At 44.2% G+C, this 27,039-nt stretch overlaps 1 protein-coding gene across 1 annotated transcript in view; it reads right to left on the bottom strand.

The window, feature by feature from the left end:
* Positions 1-906: 906 nt before the first annotated feature.
* The window catches only part of gli3 (GLI family zinc finger 3), a 97,053-nt gene continuing 70,920 nt past the window's right edge, over positions 907-27,039 (bottom strand). Inside the window, exons 6-15 of the mRNA XM_085468090.1 lie at positions 24,781-24,942; positions 20,590-20,791; positions 18,751-18,970; positions 16,545-16,658; positions 15,472-15,612; positions 8,610-8,759; positions 8,347-8,511; positions 7,966-8,256; positions 5,702-6,095; positions 907-5,179 (exon numbers count right to left, since the gene is read on the bottom strand). Of these exons, the coding sequence (XP_085324216.1) occupies positions 2,790-5,179; positions 5,702-6,095; positions 7,966-8,256; positions 8,347-8,511; positions 8,610-8,759; positions 15,472-15,612; positions 16,545-16,658; positions 18,751-18,970; positions 20,590-20,791; positions 24,781-24,942 (4,229 nt within the window). The 3' untranslated portion in view covers positions 907-2,789. The remainder of the gene's footprint in view (positions 5,180-5,701; positions 6,096-7,965; positions 8,257-8,346; positions 8,512-8,609; positions 8,760-15,471; positions 15,613-16,544; positions 16,659-18,750; positions 18,971-20,589; positions 20,792-24,780; positions 24,943-27,039) is intronic.

Consider the following 27,039-nt stretch of genomic DNA (forward strand, 5'->3'; position numbering starts at 1 on the left):
GTCTCCGCTAAGTGAACTCTTAAGGATGCAAAGGGGGTGTTGGAAAAGGTGGCAAGCTTCCTTTTTTTTTTTTTTTTTTTTTTTTTGAGAGGGAAGGAAAAAATTGTTGAGACAGCCGCAGCCTCTGAGCATCAAAAGTAAAAGCGCTCCATCTTGTATCCCATTGGAACAATTTAAAGGTCTCTTGCTCTCCCTCTCCGCAGTCTAACCGTAGCCTTCGTTCTCGTTGTATGATTGCACTTGTGTCGAGCTCCTTAAAAGCATAATGGGAGTCTCGCTTAGAAAAGACTCCGATTTTTTTTTTCTCGCTCTGGAAAGTCAGGCGGGGAGAGAGAGAGGGGGGGGTGGAAGTGATGCAAGATCTCACTGTGCTCACACTAAAAGGACTTCTGATTGGAGCTGATGGCCTGTAAATAGACGTGGGCTATAGACCTGCTGGCTTTAATCTCAACATAGATGAGGACGTGACTGCTTTTAATGTGAATATGTAACCAAACATGTAATTTATATCCATCAACTTCATGAGCTCCAACCTTACAGTGTAGTCTCTGTTGAAAAGAGGGCATCAGGAACACTCGCGCTTCTCTAAATGAATTTACTCATGTTGGAACATTGTGTTTACTTTTAATGGCAGAATATTTCCACACAGTAGTCTGAAGTAGCATCAGACTATTTTATTTTGTATCTTGCAGTCTTTTTCTTCTTTTTTTTAAATAAACTTGCACAATATTGTTCCTTTTAGTGACTTTGATTTATAGTAAATTGAGGTGGATGTGTGCAGAGTTGCTGAAGTAGCTCGGTTTCTTATCTTGGGTTTGTGTCTTTATGAAAACAGGCACAGAGTTCAAAGCAATATGTTTCATATAATATCAAAACCGCAGTATAAAGAAGGGAAGACACTTAAAATATAATTTCCATTTTTATTAAAACCATACAAACATTTGTAGTCAGTTATAAAAGAGCAAAGTGGCTCTTCTGGCAGAGGGGCAGCGCTGGGCACTTGAAGCTCCGCTCTGAGCCAGATCTGCCTGGCCTCTGCCCAGGGCCTGGGAATCCCTGCTATCAAAGTCAGTTCTGTATTGGCCCAGGATATCCCCTGCCCTAGTTCCTCTGCTAAAACTACAGCATGAGTAATGTATTTACAATATATATATATAAAAGCACAATAAATGTGAAAACAACAACGGAAAAAAAAAAGAAAAGTAGAATGCATTTCGCAAATCTCAACTTTTCTGATATCCAGACTTTTCTTATATAAATGTTCTGTGATTTTTCTCTTTTTTTCAGACCCCACAAGACACTTTACATGTTTACTTTTTATTCTTTTCATAATTCACAATGGAAGATTGGCAGTGATCTCTTTCTTTTCTGACAGGCAGATACATATAAGGCACATACCTCTGAAATTTCCTTCTTTCAAAGGGAAATGATTTCTACTTCTTTGAAAAAATGAAGAAGAAAAAAAAAACACACAACAAAACCAAAGAAAGTAAACACCATCAATGCACAGCTACAAAAATGACCAAAAAAGTACCAAAAAACAATAAAACAGTTTGTACCTCACCGCTTTGATGCAGAGTAAAAGGTAAACTACTCGATATTCTGTGTGCAGTCACACAAGACTGCAAGGCAATACTAACACTGTTGACAAAGTCACTGCAATACTTAATGGCAGTACACATTCTGAATTTAAGAGCTTTGGAGAGAACGATACGCATGATTTCCTATAAAACAAAACACGTCACTGTACAGCACTTTTCATTGGGAGCGGAAAACGCTGTGTGCTGTGGACTGCCATCAGTTATTAAGACAATTCAAAACCATAGAAAGTACTCAAATCAATCCATGTAAGCATCTTTCGTTTTTTGTTATTTCTTTTGTTTTTCTTTAAAAAAAAGCACCAAATCAAGGAGAGAAAGTCCATTTACACATCAGCTTCGAACAACCGTGCAATCCAACGTCAACAAAACAAACAGAATATAAAAACAGTTATATACACTTGTGAGTACCTTACCAGACTAACAAAATCAAGCCATTTAGATATTAAGTAGACAACAATCTACGGCGCCTTGAAGACTCGGATGTGTGGTCCGCGTTTTGGACTCGATACCGTGTCGAGGAAAAACACCACTTGGCAAAACTTGGTAGAAGCACTGAAACATTTACAGCTTCGCAAAAGGAACGTACAAACAAAAACGTAACAACAAATGTAAATATACCACTTGTTAAAACCTATGATATATAAAGTTGCTTTCGGGGCCTGTTGAATTCATGACCCGTGTCTCACTTCCTATGATGACAATGGATTCATCTGCTTTGTACCAGTGGGAGCGGTGCACGACTGATACGTGGGCACGTGGGCTAGTCTATGCACTCGTATAGACAGTGTTAAATGTTTCACTTGAGTACATGCATTTATTTTATTTATTTTTTTACCGACAGGGCGTACAGCAAAAACAGTAACAATACACAGAATACTGATTCAAGGGCGTGAGCTTTTGCTCACCATCACGTAGTTTTACAAAGAGAAGGGCTTCCAAAAATAGCCTTCATTCCAGAAAAGGAATATAACTATTTATTTATACACAATTTTTGACACATCCCGTTTCTTTGTAGGATGACATTTTTACAAAATAAAAAAGCAAGGGCTTGGCAACTGCCTGTTTCAGAACACTTCTAAGTACATAAAGTTCTCATAATTACCGCTTTTAACTTTGTCTTCACATACACCAGAGTTTTTCCTCTTCCTTTTCCTTTATTTTTCTACGGGAGGAGAAAGCAGAGAGCAGCTACTGTATTATAGCCAAGAACTTGCTCTCCTCAGCAAGGGTGGTGAGGAGAGAGCTCATATCTCCGATGGCCATGTTGTTTAGGCCAGGGACCACACTGTGGAAGGCAGCAGATGCCCGAGGGGTGGTGAGGCGTGAGGAGGTCCTGGACAGACCCTGGAAGACGGAGGGACTCAACGCTCCTGAGACCAAGCTGCCCTGGTCATAGCCATCCTCCAGCATGGCACCGAAGTCCAGACTTACCCCTTCATCTAATACACCGGGAACACTACCGTCCACTGTGCTGGTCACCTGATCTGCACCAGGGGAGAGAAGAGCAACCGAAACCCCGTTGCCGCTTCCACCACCTTGTCCCTCAGATGCAGCTATGGAGTCCAACAAGCACTGATCTTCCAGAACATGGAATGTGGAGGTCTTATGATCTGCTGGTTCGTAAGAGGGGCAGTCAACAAAGCCCTGCTCTAAGTATCCATGATCCTGGGACTCCAGCTTCAGCCCAGAAACTTGATTCGCAAGGGAGCAGCTCTCGCCACTCCTCTGCAGTTGTGCTTGTTGAGTGACGCAAGATTCGTTTTCATTGGTGCTCCCGGGACTGAGGTATTGCTGGGTTCTGCCCAAGTTCCTGTTGATTGGTGGATGAGGAACATGTACCGGGCGATTGTGATGAAGAGCAGACCCCTGGGAGAGGCTGGGGAGGTAATCCATGGAGGCTCTGCTAAGGATTAGGTTGTTTCCTACCTGGCAAGAGCTGCTGTTGTGCTTCTGATGGAAGTGGCTCTGTTTTTGAAATCCGTTGGAGGCCTGCTCTCTGAAGCCCTGGGGAAAAGGTCCATTGCTGATCTGTGTAAAATTAGACCTATTAAAGTTGTTTGTAGAGTTTTGACCAGTACCTCTCATTTCCAAGCAGGAGTTAGGTGATGTCTCTAGCTTCACTCCAGGGTTTACGCAGCAAGCACTTTGAGACTGATTAGCTTGGGCGCAACTGTTCTGGAAATCAACGGGTACTTGCTGCTGAATAACCATGTTTCCAAACCTGCCAAAAGGTGCAGACACAGGCCCGTGTTCTGTGCTAGGCCACCTTCTACACTGCGAATGGTGGTTTTGATCCCTTGGAGGACACTTGTCAGCACTCCCAGAGCTCACTTCATTCCATTGGATGGGAAGTTTACTGGGGCTCTTCCTCTCTCGTAACTGTTGCTGCTGCTGCTGAAGACTATGGGACCCAGGGAAGGCCGTATTTGACCCCGGAGTTTGGATCTGGTCTATCTCCTCCATAGATAGGTGGGAGGTGTCCCTTTGGCTAGAAGCTATTTGGTCCTCATTGTGCATGTGGGAGCCATTGTCCAACTGAACTTGGGAGTGGAGATACTGCACCAGATCATCTGGTAATATATCCTCATCCCCAAGCAACAGCTCAGCCTCCCCATTGTCCTCCATTGCCAGAGCTTCTAAGGCCGCTTGTTCCGCAATGCTAGGGGTGTATGGTGAGTGCTGCAGGCCTCTGTGCAGGTTGCCTTCTGAGCGCGTGTAGTTCTGTAGGTTCAAATTTCGAGACTCAGGCGTACAGTGCAGAGCAAGAGGCGGAAGAGGGTGGAGGTTATTAAGGCTGCTGAAGCGCTGCACCGGAGGGAAACTACAAGTTTCAGGAGCCTGCGTCCGCACTGGGTCGCTAGCCCTCCGGTTTCCACTCAGTGGTCCCTCACCAGGGTAGAAGACCCTCCTCCTATTACCTGCATGTCCCGTGTAGCCATTGCTGTACCCACTGGTGGCGTCACTGCAGCGAGGTGGCCTGACTAGAGGTGGCAAACAGTGGTTGCTACCACCCTCATCCATCATGGCCATGCGGGTCTTCAAGCTCATGCGCTCCATGTTGGGTAGAGGCGTAGGAGGCGGGCCACCTGTTGCTGCTGCATACTTGGCTTTAAGGTGATAGTGCTGGGCTGGGGTTAAATTGAGCATCCCTCGTGATCCCCCTCCTCCTCCCCCAATGCCTACTACTCCCCCACCTCCACAGCCCCCAACTGAGAACACCCCTCCACCCCCTCCTCCCACCCCACCTCCATACTGGCTAGCTTCACTGGACCGACGGGAGGCATCGGTGGAGATGGGGTCGTAAGAGTCGGTGGAACTGAGGTTGTGGTGGCGGCGGTGGTGGGCGGCTGCTGCCGTGCCCTCGCTCTGGGAAGCCTGGCTAGAGCGACGGCTGGAGAAGCAGGGGGAGATGCCGGAGGAGCGCCGGCTGCTGCTCAGGTAGGCTGAACTGGTGGCGCTGCCGCTGCTGTCACGCCGGTCTCTGAGCAAGTTGAGCACTGTTAGCTCTGTGCTGCCCAGCTCAGCATGAGCAGGTGGCTGAGGGGCAGACACCCCCCACTGCCTGCCCAGACAGGTTCCTGGGGAGACACGCAGACAAAGAGATGGGAATGAGAAAAGTTTGGACACGATAAAGAGAAACGAGGGGAGGGGGGGGAAAAGTGTGGTGAAAACGGGATATTAGTCAAAGATGATGAGAAGAAGCCAAATAAGTTAAGTGTAAGTGTGGAGAGATCTTTCAAACAGATGTTACCACAGACAACTGGCAGCAGTTGGGCCATGAAACATCACATTACATGCTATTCTCTCCGATATGATTTACAGCTTGATATGGTCTTGATACCATTTTCCAGCAGAACAGTAAATTTTAAGCATTTGTTTTGCCTGAATCCTTCAGCCAGAAGATGAAATTCAGGATAATTTATCTCTGTGATTTGTGTGCACGGTCATGGTGAGGTGTGAATTCTGTTTACAGGTGCTTTTTAACTACCATGTCTTTAAACCATTCCATTATAAGAGGGGTTTTTTAATCTTCACAATCCCATTTGAGCTTCAAATAAAATGGACAAAATGACATTTAAAAATGTAAAAGTTTCCCTTACCCTTCCCCAACATGTTGGGTACTGCAGAAGCTTTGGGGGGCGGTGTAGGGGACAGGGGCCCCAGCCTGGGCAGCGCTCCATTCACCTGCTTCAGCCTCTCCATCTTGATGTGCTCCATCCATCGCAGAGGGCGGCCGATACTTCGCCTCGCCTGGAGGGTCAGCATGGCCGCGGTAGCTGTGGAGACAGTGGAGTCCATGATGGGGGCTGGCTCACCCTCACACTCCTCCTCTACTTCCTCTTCGTTTTCCTCTTTCTCTTCGTCCTCCTCCAGCCCCTCCCCTGGCGAGCGTCCGGCGCTCACAGCAAGCTGGACTCCACTGCTGGGATAGGTGCTGATGGGGGACTGGTCACTGCTGCATGTAGACTGACCGCCAGGGCTTGGCTGAGACGTCTGATGCACGCCAGGAAAGAAAGAGAAGAATAAGAATAGGAGAAGAGAAGTGAGAAAAAAAATCAATATATTAGTTAAATAGTTAGAAACAATGACTCCAGGTTACACAGGTGAAGATATAAAGCGTTACAAATGATAACAAATGAGCATGCACTCTAAAATGTTGGACAATGATCATTATTCATGAAAACGAACCATTATGAAACACAACTGTAGTCGTGTGTGTGTGTAATGATTGTGTGAAAGTTACTTTTAATCTTTTGGGGAAAAAAACCTTTAGTTTATTTAAGTCTATAGAAAGTTGGACCTTAAGTCATACAACCTAAAAACTTTCAGTGTATAAAATCTCCACTGTCTATAGTACTGTGCAAAAGTCTTGTATATTTGTATAAAAAAGCATTTTTGCCCCCAACAAGTTGATTCCTAAAGAGCTATTAGGCAAAAACTTATATCAGCATATCTCAGCATGGTGTGCAGGATAAAAGAAAATGTGCCAGTTCTAAAAAAACAGTACAAGAAAGTATACAGAAAAGTACCATCAGATTTTCTTTGACCACGCAATAACATCTGGAAAGCATCTGCTTGGTAACTGTTTCATTGTTCCGCATGCCAGTGACTGAAAAACACACTGCCAATGCAGCATGTTGTAAGTGAATGGGACAAAAGGAAACCAACATTCAAAGACGAGCCTTGAATGCTCTTCAAGAAGTCTGGAAAATTACCTGAGAGAGTTCAGGTTGTGTTGAAGAATATCTGTGGTCTGTTTTTGCCCTGTATACTGTATTTCCATGTTTACATGCACCTATTTTCACTTCCATAGAAAAATATAAAAAAATTAGAGGAAACTTAAGACTTTTGTATATATTAGCCGATAGTTGTACAGATGCAAAATGTTAGACGTATATTGAAAACAGAACATCACCGAGTCATTGTTTATTTTCTGTTCAGAAATCTATTAGAATACTTGTGACCACATCTACTGGACCCTAACACGGTCTGCTCAGCTGTGGTGCTGCATGAGAAGCAGACGAGTATTGTACACATGGAACAGAAATCACATAGTCTGTGGATCACCAAGCATCTTTTTTGTAACAGAGGTCGAATCAAAAACTCCTCTCATATGACCACATCTGGATAAAATAGTCAAATATCTTTTTGAGCTACTGTTTTTTGATTTTATTTAATGGAATGTTACAGATTACATTGCAGATGGGAATAATGAGATCCTTTTTTTTGGCATCAAGTTGAAATAGTGTTTAGTGCTTTTGATCCTGTTTACTAGTGATTAAGTTTGGCTGCACAGTGCAGCCCTGAGCAGTATCAAGCTTACTTTCAGTGCCCTTGCAGTTCTCCCCAAAGGCATGCTCTCAGCTTATAGTAACACAATGCCTTTGGTCAATATCAAAGTGTCGTACAATGCAATAAGAACAACAGTCTTTTTATGAATTTAAGGGATGAGAGAAACCAGGAATGGGAACCCATCTGGCATGTTTTAAAGTCAACAAGTGGAGCAGTTGTGACAGGATGTTAAACGTTTGATGGGAAATAGGACGATGAGCAAAGAACATGAGAATATTTTACAAATAAAATATAAAGTGATACCTATCTCACCTGATTACCCACTGTCCTTAGAAAGGCAAGGAGAGAAATGCCGAAGCATTGGATAGAAGGAAACATGTACTCATTAGAAGATTATGGTGTTAAACGTGCATGGCCCCTATTAAATGCTACATCAAACCTAAATACTAGGCATTCATTCACTAAGTTTAAGTAAATAGTAGTCAGAATGTTAGAAAGTTAAAGTGCAGGAATCAAAATGAAGTTAAACACATGCGAGTCGGCAAGAAGGATACAAAAGCTGAAGTCTTACCATGGGCTTCTCTGTCTTGACAGACTTGACCTGCAGACAATCGTCCTGTTTTGAGGTAGAGTGGTTGTACTCCCTTTGGTCCGTATACCCGCCCAGCGGAAGTTGCCCCGGCGAGCGACCCTGGCCGTTCCCCCCAGGCTCCCGGGGCTGGGGCGGCGGGCGCGGGTAATCGCCCCGCTGTTTCTTGGTAATGTGCGCCTCCGGCCCGTGTACCGTCTTAACATGCTTCCGTAAGGAGCTTGGATCTGTGTAGCGTTTTGTGCATCCCGGGATTTTACACACATACGGTTTCTAAGAGAGAGACGAGAGACGAACATTGAGTTTGTTTGTTTTTCTTTGTTTTTTTTGGCATGTTGAATGTGTGAAAGAACCTGTTGGCACCTCATTTGAGTGTGTTCGATTCTGATGTTTCGCCCGGTCTGATGCATTGGAGAAAGCCTTGTTGCAGCCTTCGTGTTCACACACGTACGGTTTCTCTCCGGTGTGGGAGCGTAAGTGAGTCTTCAGGTTTTCCAGACGAGAGTAGGCCTTGGTGCAGCCTTCAAACTGAGGAGGCGAAGACAGTTTCACTCACACATCACATTCTTTTACCACAAACGTCGCAATAATGTGACATCAGCTGAGTCTATCTGAGCGTCCCTTACTGTGCACTTGTGCGGTTTTTCCCCGGTATGCCTGCGCATGTGGACCACCAGCATGTACTGTGCCTTGAAGGGCTTCTGCTCTCGAGAGCATTCCTCCCACCGGCACACAAACTCCTTCTTCTCTCCGTGGATGTGGTCATTGTTGATGTGCTGCAAAAGAAGATGAGAGAATTTAAAACGGGACCGCTCTCATGAGAAGTGGAACGTCACTTTGCGTCGAGCGTATTTGTTTTTCAGCTTGAGCAATTTTTTTCCCCTCTGCAACACATAGGGGGAAATATAATATTTCCTTTGGCAAATCTCCATTTAATTTCTTCAGTCTCCTTCCTCTACAGTCTTTCTCTTTTTCACAGTGTATTGAAATCTGCATAAAAGCAGGCAAAGAAAAGGCAGACGTGTGAGTCTCGGTGTCCGATCTGAACGGGATTTTCAAATAAAACCCTGTCACTTCGCATCACACTGAGCTCGCGCCCCTCCATGACAAGTGCTGACAGTTGTGCTGCCGTGGCAACTTCCAATCTGAGGCTTAGGAAGACGGGGGAGGTGGGAGCGAGGTGAGGGGATAGGGAAAGAAATCAAAAGTTCAGTCGAGGCGTTTGAAATGCGAGGGCTTTACAACTCCAGCCAAGCATTATATCTGCAAGTACCACCTTTCCCTTGCTCCATCCCCTTCTCTCTTCCCTTTTACTCCATTTTTTTTCTTTTTCCTCACAAACTGTCTTCTAAAATGGGATAAGTGGCCTAAGTTACAGAGGAATGAAAGAGAAAAGGCGAGGCGGGGGGGATGTGAAGATGTAGACGCTCTGGGGAAGAAGTCAACATCTGGCTCTCTTTCAGAGACAACAGTGTGTGGTGGCCTCTGAAGTGTCTATCCGAGAGCAATTTAAACCCACAGAGACAGACAATATCCTGACTGAAAGAAACCACTATTATTACATTCCTGAGCAGCAGAGAGGACTCTTTATACCTTTAGGGTGAACGAGGAGGGACAGAGGAAGGGAGATGAATACATACTTGACTTTGAACGCTCTTAAATCTCTGGGAAATCCAAGATTGTCGAGCTATAAAACATGCAGGACCAAAGCAGATAAAGTACCCAGGGTCATTTACCCTCCAGGCATGAAGCTGCCCTGACAATGTCATCTTTGTACCTTCTCAGTTCCTCGCTCACTGGCTAGATCATGACCCCAAGCGCAAGCATGACCATGACATCAGAGAGACGCCGCGCTTCTTAAAATCATTCTTTTATTCTGACCCCAAGCCTTTCCCTTCCCAGCAATACTAAAGGATGAGTATCAACAAATGAGTGAAAACAGTAACAGCAGAGCGCAAAAGCAAAGAGTAAAATTGACACTAATATATCGGCAAGGAACCGCCATTATTCTCACTTGACAGTTTTTAATTTTAAAGTGACAAAACAAGACTAATTCCAGGGGAAATGATTGGAGCCTGATTGACCATGGACGTTAGCGAAGTTTCCCCAAGATTGATCTTCTCCCCCACCTTGGTCCGAGCTTCGGAAAAACCTGACTCGTCTTCTCTTTTTCTTCCTCTCCGTGAGGGAACCCCGGTGGCAAGCGATCGGTCTGTTGTGACCAGCGTTCAATATCAGCCGGCTGAGAGCGATGAGGAGAAGGGCCGCGGCGCTGGATCATGCCGGTGGATGGCACGGCGCAGTGCGCGCTCGCACACACGGATGGATACGCAGTCACACTCTGTTTGTACAAAACGAAGGAGGTCGTTGACGGGCGTGATGCATGAGCCTCCGGGCTGACAAAAAGGGGGACAGGCAGCACGGGGGAGAAGGGCCGCCGAGAAACCTAATGGCAAGATCTAATGGCAATTCTTATTGAATCAATAATCTCCATGCTGAGCAGACAGGTCCCGTTGGCCGGCTAAATCGACAAACAGGTGCTGATAGCGCCGGCGCGGCAGGTTATTCATCTTCCCCCTGCCAGCTTATCGGCCAACAACTGTAAAAACGCCACCAAGATGGATTTAGGAGGGAGTCGCACAACGGGGAACGCAAGGGACACGGACACAGGGGACAGTGAAGCCGTCTGTGACATATGAGGTGCACGCGCACACACACAGAGGTGCAGGCACTGTTTTCTTGGTCCATATCCTTGTTTGGTTCAAACAACTGTTTAAAATAAACATAAATAACCCGAAAATACACAATTGCTTTACACTCCAATTCATGTAAACAAAATATGTAAAATAACTAATATATATATATATAAAATAAAATAAATTAAAAAAGCATGATTTGTTTCCATAAAATACTCAAATGCTCATGTCTTATATGCATTACTAAAACACAGGATCAAGCCACTCTCTCTTTTTTTTTTTCTTGCATTTTTTGCCGTTCCCCACTTCAGTATCCATCTCCATGTCTCCTTATCAAACCCTCTCTGGGACATAGCCTCCACGCATTAGAATGCATGCGTGCATGAAAAGAGGGCCTGTTTACAAGGCAATTTCACTAAGCTGTGGGACCCGCAACACCGTTTAGCTTTATCAAGCGCCGCCTAATAAATCATATGTTCCTTTGTGATGTCAGTTGGTGAAGTGCATTGTGTAAAGAGAGGGGGGGGGGGGGGGGAGCGAGAACGAAAAAGGCAAAGAAGGGAGGGAAGGAGGGAGGAAGTAAATGGGAAGTGAGGGGGGTGGGAATGAGTGAGTGAAGGAAGGGAGGGAGCCAGATTTGGCATGTGTAATTCAGCACACTCTTTTCATCTTAGAGTATGATACTCTAGACAGATAAGGGGCCTAATCCTTCTCCTGATCAAAAAAAATCAGCATTTTACCAATTAAAGGCCTGCGCCAGCAGGCGGGAGAGGGTGTGTGGGGGACTGCCTTCAGACTGCGCCTGCGTTTATCTCCCTTTAACACTGGGGAGGCGCGCAGCAGTCACCTCAGCGAGGGTGCACACCGGCTGACCAAAGGCAGCTCCCCATCTAAGAACAAGGACATCACAGCGCCACCTATGAAGCTGACCTGGAACATAACAGTAGGCTCTGGAGGATGCAAAAGGCTTTATTAGCTCAAAAAAAAAAAAATTGCACGCATGCAGACCACCAACTTCTTCAGACACCCCAGTTTAAAGTCTGTCATATCTTCCAAAACAAGCCTGCTATTTGTGCCTGCCTGCAATACTGAGAGAGAAATAATTCAGAAGCCACAATTGGTTTAAGTACTGATATCCAGCATCACCTATTTTTTTCACGTAATTCTAAAATAAACAGGCTTTGAATAGGGAAAAAAGCTGAAGGGTAAAAAAATGAATCATCGAGTAAAACTGCATTATATGCAAGTACCTTAAAGCCACTTTTTTCAACATCTTTTCAGTGTTAAATTGCGGCAACAAGGTAGAGTTTGATTTTAGACTTCTCATTGGTGAAGGATCGGTAATAGATCAATGAAAAAATAAAAGATTGTTCAGCAAGGCCATATTAGGGAATTTTGGGAGTGTGGGGTTCACATCTCCGGCGACAAACCCCAGCAAAAAAAGACTACTTCAAGAGAGACATTAAAGAAGCCACCAGGCCTTATCTTTAAAAGTACTCCCTCTGAGGGGGAAAGAGGGGAGGCAGAGAAAATGAAAGAGAAAATGAGAGAGGGAGAGGTTTGTGTCACCCCCACCCTCAAAAAAAAAAAAAAATGGGGAAGCAAAAGAATGTGTAGCTGAGGGGAGAGTGAGATGGGAGAGGTACAAAAGAGTTGAAATGTAATAAATGAAATAAATACAGCAAACGAAAATTGACGCCCGCCTCGCTTTTGCTGACTGGGTAGGCCAGATAAGTGAGCCAAATTGCACAGATCTGATGTTTATCTTATCGGCGGCACCGAGAGCGCTTAAACGCAGATGATAAAGGAACGCTGTGGCGTGTCATGGTGAAAGCACGTTTGAGAGTGTAAAAATATGCATCAAGAGCACGGCAGGAGTGCTTTTGAACAAGGTGGAGAGCAATGAGGGTGGTGCAAAGGCTTAATTCTAAAATTAGGCCAACCACAAAGAAAAAGGAGGGAGGGGGGATTGGAATCAGTGAAGCCGCCAGTTTTAAAACTTAAAAGGCGTTTACGGTATGATGGCGACTCTTAACACAGTCGCTGTAGAAAGTTTGTGTTGGTTGAAAGAGTTACAACCAAGGAGAAAAAGGCTTTTTTCCCCCTCATCATGTTTTTTTTCCCCAAAGCCATTTCAGAAGACAAGTACAGGGGGAAGGGACGCTCCATTGTTTAGTTATATGGAAATCCCCCCCCCCCCCCCCCTCCACCCCCAGCCCCCAAACCCCTCCCCAATGTGTGAGAAGAGCCACTGTGGTCCAAATACTGTACTTATCCTATTACTGAGGGGGGTGGGGGTGCGGAGAGATAAGAGCATTTTCCCGTCCGCTCTGCTGAATTAGAGGGCAGGGATTCTGTAGGCGAAGACTTTTATTGGCATCTCTCAGCATATCTGCATGTGCATAGAAAATGAGAAATAAAACGTAATATCAAAAAGTCAAACGCTGGAGAGGCGGATGGAAAAATGGAAAACTAATAAGGATTTTGTTAGCGTGTGTCTACACGGCGATCTGATAATAAGAGCGGTTTGGCGGGGTTAGGCCGGATAGTATATGTGGAGGAATGAGAGGACACGGCTTTGTTCGAGTGGCCACCTGGTGTGACTAAAGAAGGTGGGTGGATGTGGGCAAGGTTTTCTAATAATCGGCCATTCTCACCTCCTCTCCCACCACCTCCGCTCGCCCCCCGCCCCCTGAAACACGGGGCAAGAAGTTGTCAAGATCCTCAACCTTTGAGCTGAGCCCTTCAAACACGGGAGGCAGCCCATTCCGTGCTGAGGATATCAATTATAGATAGGGGTTACCACCGCGGCTGAGGATTGCAATGTCAAGACGGCAAGTAGACAGCTGTGGAGAGCTGAGGATCTTTCTATCAGATGTGTGTCTCGTGCGCACACGCACACCGTCCCCTTCTATTGTTGTAATTTCATCGCTCGCTCTGAACTTCTGCTTCCTCGACTTAGCTGATGGCCGAGCTGTTCACGGGCCAAAGCTAATGGTGCCAGTGTGAGCAGCCATGGCGGGGGTGACACAGCCGTGATGTCATTAATATTTAGCTTTACAGCGAACCCTCGGGCACAAGACGATGAGAACCATCCATCTCCCGGGCTGTGTGAGAGTTCAGATAACAGACCGGAGGGCTGGGTGGGGGGGTTCGGCCAAGTCAGTGTAATACACAAAGCTCACTCTGGAAGGCTTAACCCTCCAAATCAGTTTGCACCGTTCAGCTGTGTGATGTGCTTTTCAGCTTCTGAGCCCATTACCACCGTCCACGGATCTCCAAAAGCATTATCCAGCGGCAGCAACAGCCGATGCCCGCAGCTCCGACCCTGCTGCAGCTGCTGCTGGTGTTCAAACACGCAGGCAGAAGTTGTTGGCTGATAGCAGGCGTTGTCCAAAATAGCACAGCTTCTGTAGATTGTGCTAGGACGTACTGAGCTTGAGAAAAGGGAAAGCAAAAACCTCTCACAGCATAGAAAACAAAAAAAGCAGACTGGTGGTGGTAGCTCTGCTGCCTCTTACAGATGCAAACACCCTGTTGTGTCTCGCTGTTTGTTACCTGCAAGACAAGCTGCTCCTGTCAGAGAAGTGCAGAAACTTCTCTCCCAATAGTAAGCCATGAATGACACCTGAGTGCAATAGCAGCCATTTGCTTAACAGCAGCAAGAAAAAAAAGTGGTGAAGTGACTGAAAGCAAATATTCTGAGCACAGTTTAGTGACATTATGTGTAATTTATGGAACTGCAAATATTTGCGTATGGATTTCTGTATAGACAGGATACAAAGAGGGATTTTCACCCATTACAAACATACTCCCGTGCTGCTGGAGGAGGATGGCCTGGTCGAATGCTGATGGGTTAAAATAAAAATCCAAAAACGAAGCATGAAATGTACAGACAGTGGCGGCAATGGTCACTTTTCACAGTTTGTGTTATAAAATCGCTCTTCTCTGCCACTGGCTGACGGACCAACAACAGTCTATGCAAGTCCAAGGCTGCAGGTGGATGGGCAGTTTCAAATGACAATGAAATTTTCTCCAGTGAAGCCACAACATTGACATATGAACACTTTTTTAGTTGATATGACGAAATACTAAACATTTTTGGGACTAAGTTGCTTAGTTGCGTGTCCAGGAGTTATGTGCAATCCAAGCAGCAACTTCCAGGCCTGCAGTTTCTTGAATGGCCACTAGAGGTGGGCCCCAAATATGAATACCTATGCAACGCTATCCTGTGTTACCATGAAAAAGGCATCACCTCAGCTACTTCAAGTTGTAAGATAATACTTTTGAAGTATTTTTAAGGGAAGTGTCTAACAAAAACTAGGGAATCTGTTCACTAGTCTGCTGGGTTCTGTTTCCATCTGCTTATCCAATGCATTTTGCACACATGCCAACTCTCTTTTACGTTCTCTGTGGACAGAAGCCATAAAGCTTCCAATAATAAAAATCTTGTCCTTTGTCCACATACTGTACATACTCATATTCATACATCTGCTTACAGGCATTACCTGTCAAATAATATGACAGTCTACAAAAGTCTGTGAGTGACATTGTAGCATTTATTTCTGTTACTAAATACTAATTATCAGGTATCTTACACAAATAGCTTTCCACGTTTGGTTAAAATGCTAAGCTGATTTTTTCCTGAACTCATGACTCATTTTGTTGTGACTCAAACTGACAGTATGAGCACAGTGAGACTGCAACGAAAAATTGTTTTCATATTAGGTCATTTATAGTTATTTTGTTGAACACTTCTTGTGATTGTTAGTGGGTTTTAAAATCTACTCACTTGTACTAGCTGCTCCTGCGTATCAAACTCACGGCAGCAGTTTTCCCAGTGGCAGTTTGTCTCGTAAACTACCTCTGGCTCCTGTTTGCTCTCATCCTTGTCCCCTTCCTCCTTCACCAAAGTCATACCGTCGGGATTGTCCTGAGGAAAACAAGTTTTAGCACAACAATCAGTATCACCGGCACAACATGCTGAGATAAAAGTTAGAAAGCAAAAGTAACCGTTTCCTCTTCCTGACATCCGTCCATGTAAACCTGTCACAAAAGCCATTTTTCACATGAAAGGCACAGCCTTGAAGGTTATTGGTTAGTGGTGTAGCCGCAGTGCCCCCGCACAGCTGACCTCACCTGGCTGCCTGGGAGAAAAGAGTACAGGGCGGAAATGTAGCGCTGAAAGCCCCTCTCTGTTTTGGTGGTTTTTATACGACAAGACTGGGGTGAGTATTTGAGGAATCTAACCCCCTCTTCCTTCCCTAGGCTGCTCTATTAGCCCAGACATATTTCACTGTCACAGCTAGATGCCGGAGTAGAGCAGGGAGTTGGAGACGGCTTTAAAGGAGAGCCCGGGCTTCCACTGCACACCTCAGGCTCTTTCTTCTGCCTGAGAATCGACCCCCGTAAGATTTTTCCTCCAGATGCAGACACTTACTCTTATCACACTTCTCTTTCTTTACCCCAGCCATTTAAATTCAGATTAAACCAAAGCAAAAACAATTTCCTACCAGTGTCCCGAAGATCAATGAATAGTTTTGCTTCGGAAACTGAAACTGATTAGAGGGGAAAAAAGGGAAAATCAGCCAGATGCAGGTAAATAAACACTAAACTGTGGCTGTTAGGCTTGCCTATTGTTGTAGCCATGTTGGCAGGTGACCAGCAGCTATATGGGCTTGCTATATGGGGGGGGGGGGGGGGGGGGGGGGGTCTAAAAATAAAATCAAGCTGGTGGGATTTTGCAGTAATTTGCTTCCTTTTTTCCCCAGAATGTGTGGAGTTCTCATATAAGTGAAAAATACCTATTGAGTCAGTAAATGAAAGCTAATTTTGATGTTTGCAGTTAGTGCGGGTGACTCCCACCTGTATGCTCACCACGCCCGGGCTTGGCAATTCTTCCTCTGGTTTCATTTTGGAACGTTTGTGGTGCATCGGGTCTCCTGTGCTGCTCACAGCGGATTCACTCGTTGGTTTGGCCTGTGAAGAAATATTTGAATATTTACATGATTACATTATTAGATTGTATTTCTTTGAGCCTAAAGTGTCACTGTCTCGACTATAAAGACTATACTGTACAAAAATCTGATCAGACTTTTTTAAACTGGCCACGAGCAGTAGCTCTCCAGACTTTCTGAAGGTCTCTCAAAGCCTTTCTTTGGACATTGGCTGCTTTTTCACTGATTTTCAGTCCAGTCCTTGTGCCTGACCATTTTCAGTGTTTTTTTTTTCTTTGTTTAGCCACTAGGTGCCAAACTAAAAGAATGAGCCACTGTTGTGTCTACACATTACAGACAGCTTAGCAAAGACACATGAAGCCTCAAGAGAAATGAGGAATCGTGGCTTTCTAGAAGTCAGTCTTGAAGTCTTGAGGAAGTAAAACGGGGGGGAGAGGAGGGGGGAGCCTGAGGTTTGTCATATTACACAACAACTGGACTGAAAATCAGTACAAACAGGTTTTATGTAATTTTTTTGTTCAAATCATTGCTATTATGTATGGAAGAGATTTAACAAATGGTTCAGTATCTACAGCCATCTGTAAAACACAGTGGCAGCTCTGTCTGTATTTCAATCAGTGGTGTTAGGGAGCAGGAATTATGCCTGTCAGTATGACAATAATGCTAAACACACTGAGAGTGCAGTGAAGCATACCTGAATAGAAAAACACCTGGCGAAACACTATCAGTCATGGATTGGCCTCCCCAGAGCCCAAACCTCAACATTACTGTGAAATTATCTCATCAGAGAACAGAACAAGAGGCATCCACCATCCAAAGAAGAGCCTTGAATTACTTTCCAGAAGCCTGAAGAACTACTCCTGAAGACTACTTAAAGAAATCACAATAAAGCTTGCTAAAGTGAGCTCAGGCTGTGTCGAAGGATAAAAGCTCATTAGAATTGTATAAATCGTGTTCTTGCCTGGAATACTCTATTTCCATGTGTGTTTGCATATATATTTAGTTAAATAATTGCACCTATTTACCATTTTCTTAGCAAAACAAAGAAAATGAGGGGGGGCTGGCTTAAGACTTTTGCACAGTACTGTATATTTTTCCATTTCCTCATATATATTTTTTTGTTTTATTCTTTATGGTATTATTAAAAATGTATGCGATGCTTATAAGTCAATCAGTCATTTACTTAATCAGCCTGAAAAAAAAAAACAACCGTGGTTGAACCTTAACGATTCCTGCAAGTCCCAGACAAGAGCTTTAACCGAGCTAATGAAAAGCAATGCAATTCAGTGTATCACATTAGCTACCCTAATCATTGCAATTAAAAAAAAACACATGAACCAATTCAACCAATGAATGACCTGACTTTGGCCCTGGCTTAAATATGCCCTAGAGGGAATTCTTGTTACATATCAAGCTAGAAGAAATAAAAGAATTAACAAAGAGTTTTTAAACTTCTGGTGGAAAAAAACAGGCAAGTTCTTCTTTGACTTTCTATTCCTGAAAATGTTTTTTCCCATAATTTGGAGTGTTTTACAGAACTCTCCGTTCTCTCAGTCTCCTCAGCATTTGTCCAATATTTGATATTCAGCTGTGGCCTCAAAGCAATATTCTGTTGACTCTAGCAAAAGGGAAAAGGCAATTTTGGTGTGCCCGATTTGAATGAGGCCTCATTTGTGATAACATAAAATTCGAGGCATGGGACACAGCAGGGAGGATGGGTAATAAACACTGAATATTCACTTCAAATGCAGGCCCGCACATACAGTAAGGGCTGAGGAATGAGAGGAAAAAGTCCCTTTGGATCCATCCATCCATGTCAATATTCCCTCTCTATATTCTTGTTCTCTCTCTAGTGATTAATGGAGTCAGCAGTGGGATTCTATGCTAACAAGCCCCTTGTTGTTTGCTGCAGGCGGGTTCTGGGCCACGCTTGGCAGTCTAAAAACAAGAGACAACACAAGTAGGAGGAAACTCCCAGGAGAGGCCCACATGGAGGGGGGGATCCTGCCTATACCACCTTAGCTCGCTGCATTTCCCTCAGATGTGGCTGGCATAGACGCTGCTATCTATTACCTGCAATGATGAATCGCAGAGGCACTAGCCATCGCTCTCACCTGCGAGGAGTCGTTGGAGATGACTGAGCGCTCGCTGGCACTGAGTCCAGATGGTGGGATGCCAGGCATGGGTCGCTGGGTGGCAAAGGCTGGTGTTGGGTGGATGAGAGGTGGACTGTGGCCAAAGGCAGAGCCAACAATGCCCGGCTGACGGCCCATCAGCTGCTGGTGCACATGCAAAGCCACCGGGGTCGGAGGGTAGGCGAAACTTAATGCTGGGCTGGAGAGAGCACGGGGAAACAAAAAAATCCTCACTAAACTACTTCACTAAAAAAATCAGCTGTAAAAGAAATGAGGCACAAAAGGGGGAAAGATAGTGAGTAAATGGATTGTTCTGGATAGCGCCTCAATCCCTGAGGACAATCTGACAGGAGATGGTGCGGTAATGCTGGAACCACAGGACCGTCGACAAATCCCTGCCAATGAATGTTCAGCTTGTTAACACAGTGAATTATCATGTGGTCTGTGTAAGGCAGTATGTCATTCTTCCACCAGGCAAATGATACACACGATAAATAATCTGAGGTGTATCTTATAGCCATGTAAATTATTTTTTATCTACTGCAGCAGAGTTTGTTTTTTTCCCCTCTGTAGCTTCTTAACCTGCAACCTGAGCTAACTTTTTGTGGATGATAAAAATGCCAGAAGCGACCCAGAACCTCTCCTGGGGTCTGTATAACCACGGACGGACCTCCAAATCAACACAGATCTGTGTGGCTCCGAGCACAGGCCTCCATTCATCCTGCGCTCTGACGCTTTGCTCTCGCTGCGACCCATATTTCTGCTGATCTTATTACGAGCCGAGTGGAAATCAATGAGCCGAGACACATTTGGGGGCCCATCCGCTTGTCATATCACTCATCAGTCTGTTGGCTTTGGTCATTTGGGCCCTGACACTTGGACAGTGGCTGAGTGTGCAGCGTGATTGATCAGGCTCTTCTTACAGATTGCTGATCAATGGCTGTGGGTGGGGCGATGGATCTTTCCTTTTCCCTTCTCTACTCTGCTCTTTCACTTCCCTTTGCTAGTCTCGGTTACAGAGGCGTGATGTATGTGATGTTTCCGTGAGGTGCACCGGATGACTGACACGAGCCGCCGGGGAGGCAGGCTGACTGGCTGGCTGGGAGATCGTCACCCACGCGGGGCCTTGACATGGACGATACGTACACACTTATTTCCCCACCACCCCACACTTCTGGTACACTTTTGTTGTACACACTGATCCTATTGAACTTTATGGAGTTTTACTATGAGCATCGATGGCATCGGAAACACCACGTACAGCATTAATCCTCCCCCTGGGGAGAGTCAGCTGTTCCATCCATTCATTCATTATTGACACATGTTAGTTCCAGAATGACCACCTTGAAAGAACCAAATGCACAAAGCCCTTCTTCAAAAGTGACTCACAACTGAGTGATTTACTTTTAAAGTAATGGTCAAAATCTTTAGTCCCTATTATGGGTCAATCCCACAATTCCTTTCATGGGAGTTAAGCTTGTCTACTAGTTTGATCCCTCCTAACTGCATGTCGAAGTATCCTTGGGTAAGATACTGAACCCTGAGTCAGCCCAATGCATCTATCAGAGTTTGAATGTTGGGTTAAAATAGGGGAAAAGCACATGTGAATCGGGCTTGTATGAAAGCACTTTGTGTGTTACAACTGAATAGAAAAGCACTATAACTTCCACTTGTCCTTAATTAGACTTCCCTTTCCTCTTCACCATCCACATTTTCCACACAAATACACACAATACAAAGATATCAGACCATTCAAAATTCTAATAACAAATAAAACGATTAATCAGGAGCTATAAGAACATTCAGGGCAGTTTTTACCTGATGGCCCCAGCCGAGAGGTGACCGTAAGAGCCGCTGGTAGACGAGCTGGAGCGGGAATTGTTGAGCATGGTGACGAGGGAGTTGGGCGAGTTGCGGATCATGGTCTGCAGGTCAAAGCTGTGCTCAGAGAGGGGTGAGATGGGCAGAGGGCGTTTCCTGCTGGGTCGCGACGGAAGCCTCGGGCTCGGGAAACGAGAGCCTGCGGGGGATGAGGAAAGAGGTGGAGATTGAGCGCCAAGTATCTGGGTTTAGAAAGACCGGTACACTTAAAAATACACCCATATCCGAGCATCAGTTAAACTCTGAAAATGTTTGAAATGAAACGAGCATTTGCTGGTTTTTACACTTTTTTTTGCATCCAAACTCTAACCTAATCTAACCCCAACAGATGACATTTTTGTCAATCATCAGACAAAAGGCTCATCTGAACGAGTATTCGACTGTCACTTGATGCACTGCTTGCATTTCATCTATGAGAAAACATGCCTTTTATGTTGGAGAAATGCTCCGACTGTGTATGGTAATATTTAATCAAGTCCAATTTGACTCGTTATTCAAATGCAATCAGTGTTGACTGGAAATACGAAAAAGGGGGTTTGAAAAGGTAAAAGGCGGAAACGGCGCAACCATTCTCTGCGCACATACAATGAGCCACGGCTAGAGATTAAAACATGACTTTTGTTGTCTTTTCACATGGAGATGTCACAAACAAGACAGAGAAAAACAGGGGGAGATGGAAGGAGGGGGAGAAAAAAAAAGCGCTGAGGGGATGTCGTGCTTTGTGCGTGAACTGACACAATGACTTTGTGACTCAAGATTTGGAAATAAAACATTTTGAGTTATTTTATAAAGGCAAACAAAACCAGCTTAGGCAGCCCCGATAACCCCCCTCCATATTTACGTCCCCCACAATCCATCCATCTCCCAAATGTAAATGCTCCATCTCTCGTTTGACACATCCAGCGATTACAGAACGCTCCATTCACATGGTAATCACAGTGTGTGTGTGTGTGTGTGTGCGCGTGTGTGTGTGTGGATGCTGCTCCAGTGGCAGCAGTGGTGTTCTGGCAAACACAGGCCACGTAAGGAGAGCAACGCTGCCTTAATAATGTCACTGTATGGAAAAGCCATCTTTTTTATGTGTTTCTGACGGGGGTCCTTCACATTGTTAAACACAGCGAGGAACACCGCATGGCACATCTGATTTTGCACAACTTTGCGCGTCCTAAATTTGACACCAGCTGACACTCCACGCAAGCAAGAGCGGCGAGCAAGAGGGAAAGCGTCTACTTGTGGTGAATTAGGTGAAGGGGTGGGTGGTGGTGTTTGGTGGTGGTGGGGGGGAATACAGCTGATGAGATGGGTCTGTGTCCCAACACTGCAAAATCTCATGGGAGTGGTATTTATTAATGCACAGCCCAAATGATAAATCAGCCAACCGGGGAAGACCGAGACAGAAACGTGCTGGCTCGTTGCGGGACTGTCCCTCTAATTTCCTCTTGATTTATGGACGGGATGGCTGGTTAGTTGCCCCGTCATTAATTCTCACGGCCAGAGAGGGTTCAGACGGGCAAGACTGACTGGCGGTGGAAATAAAACGTGGCTCCGAAGCTGTGCTTGAACCGTCTCGAACACACCTGAGGGCCACATGAGAGGGATTTTATGAATATAGACTTTTTAGTGTGATATAAACTTGATTTTAGAGATCCAAGGACGCTGATATAAACGAGTAATCTGGTCAAAATCTCTTTGTTTGTGAACAGCTGTTTGCTAAAACCACATTTTTACTTTATATTTTCTCCATCATTTCTCATAAATAAGCGGTATATTAATATTTAATACACAGTTTACAGTAAACAGTAATGTAGCTTTAGACAGCTAGAGTGTAAAGGACATTAAAAGGTTTAATAATTTTCACCGCGTCAGACATCATAACTTTTTCTAAGATGTATTTTATATTTAAAAAGCTGTTTTCATTGTTATTCATCTGTTTACACACACGTTTCCACTTAAAGGTGCCTATTGGAGAGTTATAGCAGTAATATAACAGTAAATATGTTTGTATGCTTACAGCTACCTTTTAATGTATTATTAATATTTATGAAATGTTTATACTGCTTATGAATTCCAAACAGGAAGTCTTAACGTGCTACCATATAATTAATAGCTACAATTAATCAGGTTACATAAAACAGCTCTGGTGTTAAAAATGCTAAAATGCTGCTAAAAGCAAGCCTGTTTATAAGAAAAACAGCCAGCTGTTAGTGGAGAATAGCAAGGAGATTAAAGTCAGCTAATAAAGACCACAAATAAAGACTTTATGGCAGTGTAGACTTTAGTTTTAGTAATCTATGAGAGCTATGGTGCTAATTAGGCAGTATGAGCATAGACAATAGCCCATTAGAGCACAAACAGGCAGGACAGGCCCATTGTTTCATTAGCAGAGCGCTCTCTGAAGGTAATTAAACTGATTTGAAATTGACTAAAATAGCTGCAGTGTCGTACTAGCCCAGATTATCAGCGAAAGCCTCTTGACAGACGCCGCTCTTTGTATGTGTTTTTTTTTTCTCTGAAATCCAACCAAAGCTTTAAAGTGTTAATATTTCAGGCGCAGGAACACACATTGTTGAAACATGATGAGTTATTACCAGCAATGATCACAGGCGATTTTTTTTAAAAGTGAGGAGCGCCGCATCTCTACTTAAATTTGGCCCTAATTGTTTTGTTTCAGTCTATTAATCTTAAAAAGTGACACAGAAGAAAGGATTTCTGCAGTGATGAATGGTGGGACATTCCAATTCCCACTTAATAGCAATTAATTTTCTGATACCCGCACAAGTTTGGCTAGTTTTAATTAGTTTGTTCTGAGGAATCGGGGGGAACTTCACCCCGGATTTCCATGAAAGCGGCGTCTGACTGACTAAATACATTCTCATCAAAGGGAACGGGGTGAGGCTGTCCGACCTTTCTAAGATTCAGTGTGCATTTAATTTCCTATTTACACTTTAAAATAACTCATTAGCATAAGTCCTCTGCACACAGACCTGAGCCGAACACATTAAGACAATAGCTCATTTAAATCATGTCAGAGGAAAAAGTTGCAGATACCTCCTCGCCATGGTTGATCTATATATAGTACAAGATAGGTGAATTATGAAAGTGCAGTTTTAAGGGTTGAATTCCCACTGGGGCCACTCATGCTTAAATGTGCAGGTATGTAGGGATGAATGTGGTAGGCGTCTATTCACTTACGTTGTAAATGTCCAGTTTTGGTGCCTAGTACAGTTGACATATAATTCCCAATAAACTCAGAGCCACTGTAAATCACAGAGGTTATACTCTTAATATCAATAAGGAGTCTTTGAACTTTTACTTTTATCTGCTGGTTTAGTGTTTTAATCGCTAAGAATGGAAACCGCCTCAGCACCATTGGTAACACCTGCTTTAAAATCCTGGTGGTCGGGCAGAGAGATTTAGATAAAGAACAATTATTAAAAACATTATTAACCACCCTGATTATGTTCTGTCATCTGAGTTTAGTAAGCTGTTCCCACCAGTACCCCAGTGCAGAACAAATAGACACTTAAAATCCTTCATTTCCTCCGCTTTTAGATCACTTACCTCTAGATTAACCTTTAGATTTTTTAAATCATTTTTAATGTCTTTGTCAATCTGTCTGTTTATTTTATGTATTTTTTCATGTATTTTACTATTTATTGCAATTTTATCTCTTGACTTCATTCTTTGTTGATCTGTGCCTTCAAGTGCAACACTGTAGGTGACTAGAGTTTAGTGTGATTGTGTGAGTAGGTTGTGTGGATGAAGTACAAAGCTGCCCCTTTTGGGGGGAGTTTGAGTGATATTCAGTGGTGTAAAACCTTTCACTTTTTAACTATATTTAATCAGGGTTTTAACTTTGTGAACTGCAAAGCAGATAAAATGTGCTTAAGTGGATGAATAAAAGCCAAAAAAGAAAAAGCTGTCTATATTATTGACTATTTTTTATAATGAAAGTTCATGAAATCCAGTATTTCTTATGGACGCAAAACAACAAAAAAAAAGAGATCAAACAAGTTTTGGATGTATGTAATGGGGAATGTGTGTGAGGCAGTGTTTTAGTGTAATCCTAGAATTATTAGATATTTATTTGTTGTTTTATATATGAGACACCTCTGAGCGCACACTTACTGTCGATCGCCTGCAGATACTCCATGTGCAGGGCGCTGGCACTGCTAGCCCCAGCGGCGGATGCCACTGACGGTAGGAGGTCAGACGTGTAAGGGCTGCGGTGGCCCGCCAGCAGAGCCATCTGGTGGTAGTACTCAGCTGTGGTCAGACCTGTGTGAGGGGCTGGAGGAGAAGAAAACAAAGTAACCAAAACATAAACTGATCTGCACCCACGGAAGAAACACTTAAAAGAAAAAAAAAAAGGCTGGGTAGAGGCGGAAGAGGAAAAGAGAGAGATGCAAAAGGAAGGGGAAAAATTATTAGCGAGTTAGAAAAACATGACAGGCTGAGCACCTGCACTGCGTTTTAAGTCTGCATTCATTTACATTAGATGATAATCAGCTCAGCAGAACAGTAATGAGCACATTAGCAACACCATCAAGTTTAGCAAAACAGCTGCACAGGGAGCATCACCTGAAGTGGGGAGCCTCACTGGGGATTACCGGATGCTTGCTCAGAGATTACAGTGAGTGTGCATTAGTGTTTGATTGATGCATTCGTGTTGTGAACACCAGAACCGATCGCCTTACAATACAATGCAGTTTTTAAACAGCCTTCGCTCTTCGTGCCGATCACCCGGAGAAAGGGCATGAGCGTGTACATGAATATATATATTTACTGTATGTGTGTGTGGTAAGAGTATGTGGGCTGGTGCATCCTTTGCCAAACACGGCGCTTGTGCTGTGCGCATGGGGGCTGCAGATGCAGATATGCAACCTGCTCCTCGACTCTGCACATTTAAACTCTGCAGGAAACAAAAGGCCTAAATCTGCCCAGATAGATCTGCGTGCTACAATGTCTCTCTTTTTCAAGTCATTCCCTTATTTATAGAGTACTGTAAGTCCTTGAACCATAGCCTAAAAATAAACATCTGGTGGTGGGCTTCCGTATGCAAATATTCTAAGAAAGAGAGAGGAAAAGACTAACACTGTGGTTTTGGATGCAAATATGGAATCGGTTCAGACCACTGAGTGCTGCAGATCTTTTTTTCTCCCCCAATTGAAGAAATAAAGAGAAAATAAATAAAGAAACAGTGTATGAGGAGATTTCCTCTTAAGGCTGGCCTGTATGCCTGCAGAACACATCCATGATTGGTTAAATGAATGGCAGAAAAAAATTCTAAATTAATTCGATCTGGCTTTTATGTCTTCAGTGGAAGGGGGGAGTTTCTTAATTGTCTCCAGTGTTCCGCCTTAGCTTTGCTTTTGCATTCAACCATAATGTGTCCCATTCAGGAGCCGTGCGCAGAAAAGAGCTTTGCAGAATTTCTAAATCAGAAACGCTGGCATCCGAGTGCGATCCTCGGGGCAAAATGGGGGAGTGGGGGAAGGCTGTCGGTGTGGCACTCAATGTAGGGAAGGCAGAGACATGCCTCAGGACTCCGTGAGCCACCGGGTGCTCCAGCATAACAATAGGAACAGGGGCGAGCCTAACTCTGAACTCGGTCTCATATAGAAAAGAGAGAAATATTGAAGGCGGGAGGGGGGCACAAAAAAAGAGATGTGAAAGCAAATGTGTGGCAGCAAGAGGGTGGCACTAAATCCCACCCACTTTAAATCTCCATTAGATTCTGTTAATTAATTCATCATTATTCAAATGTACTTTTTGCTGGGAAAAAAAAAATCTTTGCATATTGAAGGAGGCTCCCTGTAAGCGCGGTGATATACTAACAACACAAAAGCTGATGGGTTAATTAATCACCGGATTGATTAAAGGAGTAATTAGGTGCCTCATTCACAATTCACAGCATTATGGAGTGAAAAGGGGATCATGTGGTAGGTTGGAGAAACTATTTTGATTTAAAGCAATCCGAGACCGGCGCACATTATTTTGCGGTAATGGAAAATTGGAGGGTAGAGAGTCGGAGCTTCGGTATATCGCTCTAGTGCACGAAAAGGAGCAAGGGGGGGGGGGGGGGGGGGACTCTTGGTCGTTACTTAGTCACAGCTTTCAACAGACCTGGATGAGAAGAGGTCGAATGCACGGGTGCAGAGGAAATGTCCCAGCTATTTGCCATTTCAGAAATACACTTCAGTGCAAGGTTGTGGGCTAAAGTGGGTCTCTGCTGCTGCTGAAGTACCAAAAGGCTGATGGCTGAGAAGGTGAGGGCCATAAATGATTATTGGGACATTTGGAGCTCTATGAGGTGAATGTAGATGTTTGGCAAATAAGATCTTACATAAAAATAAAAGATATTGTTTTTTTAATTAAAATATGACC

Source organism: Copadichromis virginalis, linkage group LG9 (genome assembly GCF_057382275.1).
Source record: "Copadichromis virginalis isolate Kocher_CV1m ecotype Utaka linkage group LG9, C_Virginalis_male_GT1.1, whole genome shotgun sequence".
Classification (NCBI taxonomy): domain Eukaryota; kingdom Metazoa; phylum Chordata; class Actinopteri; order Cichliformes; family Cichlidae; genus Copadichromis; species Copadichromis virginalis.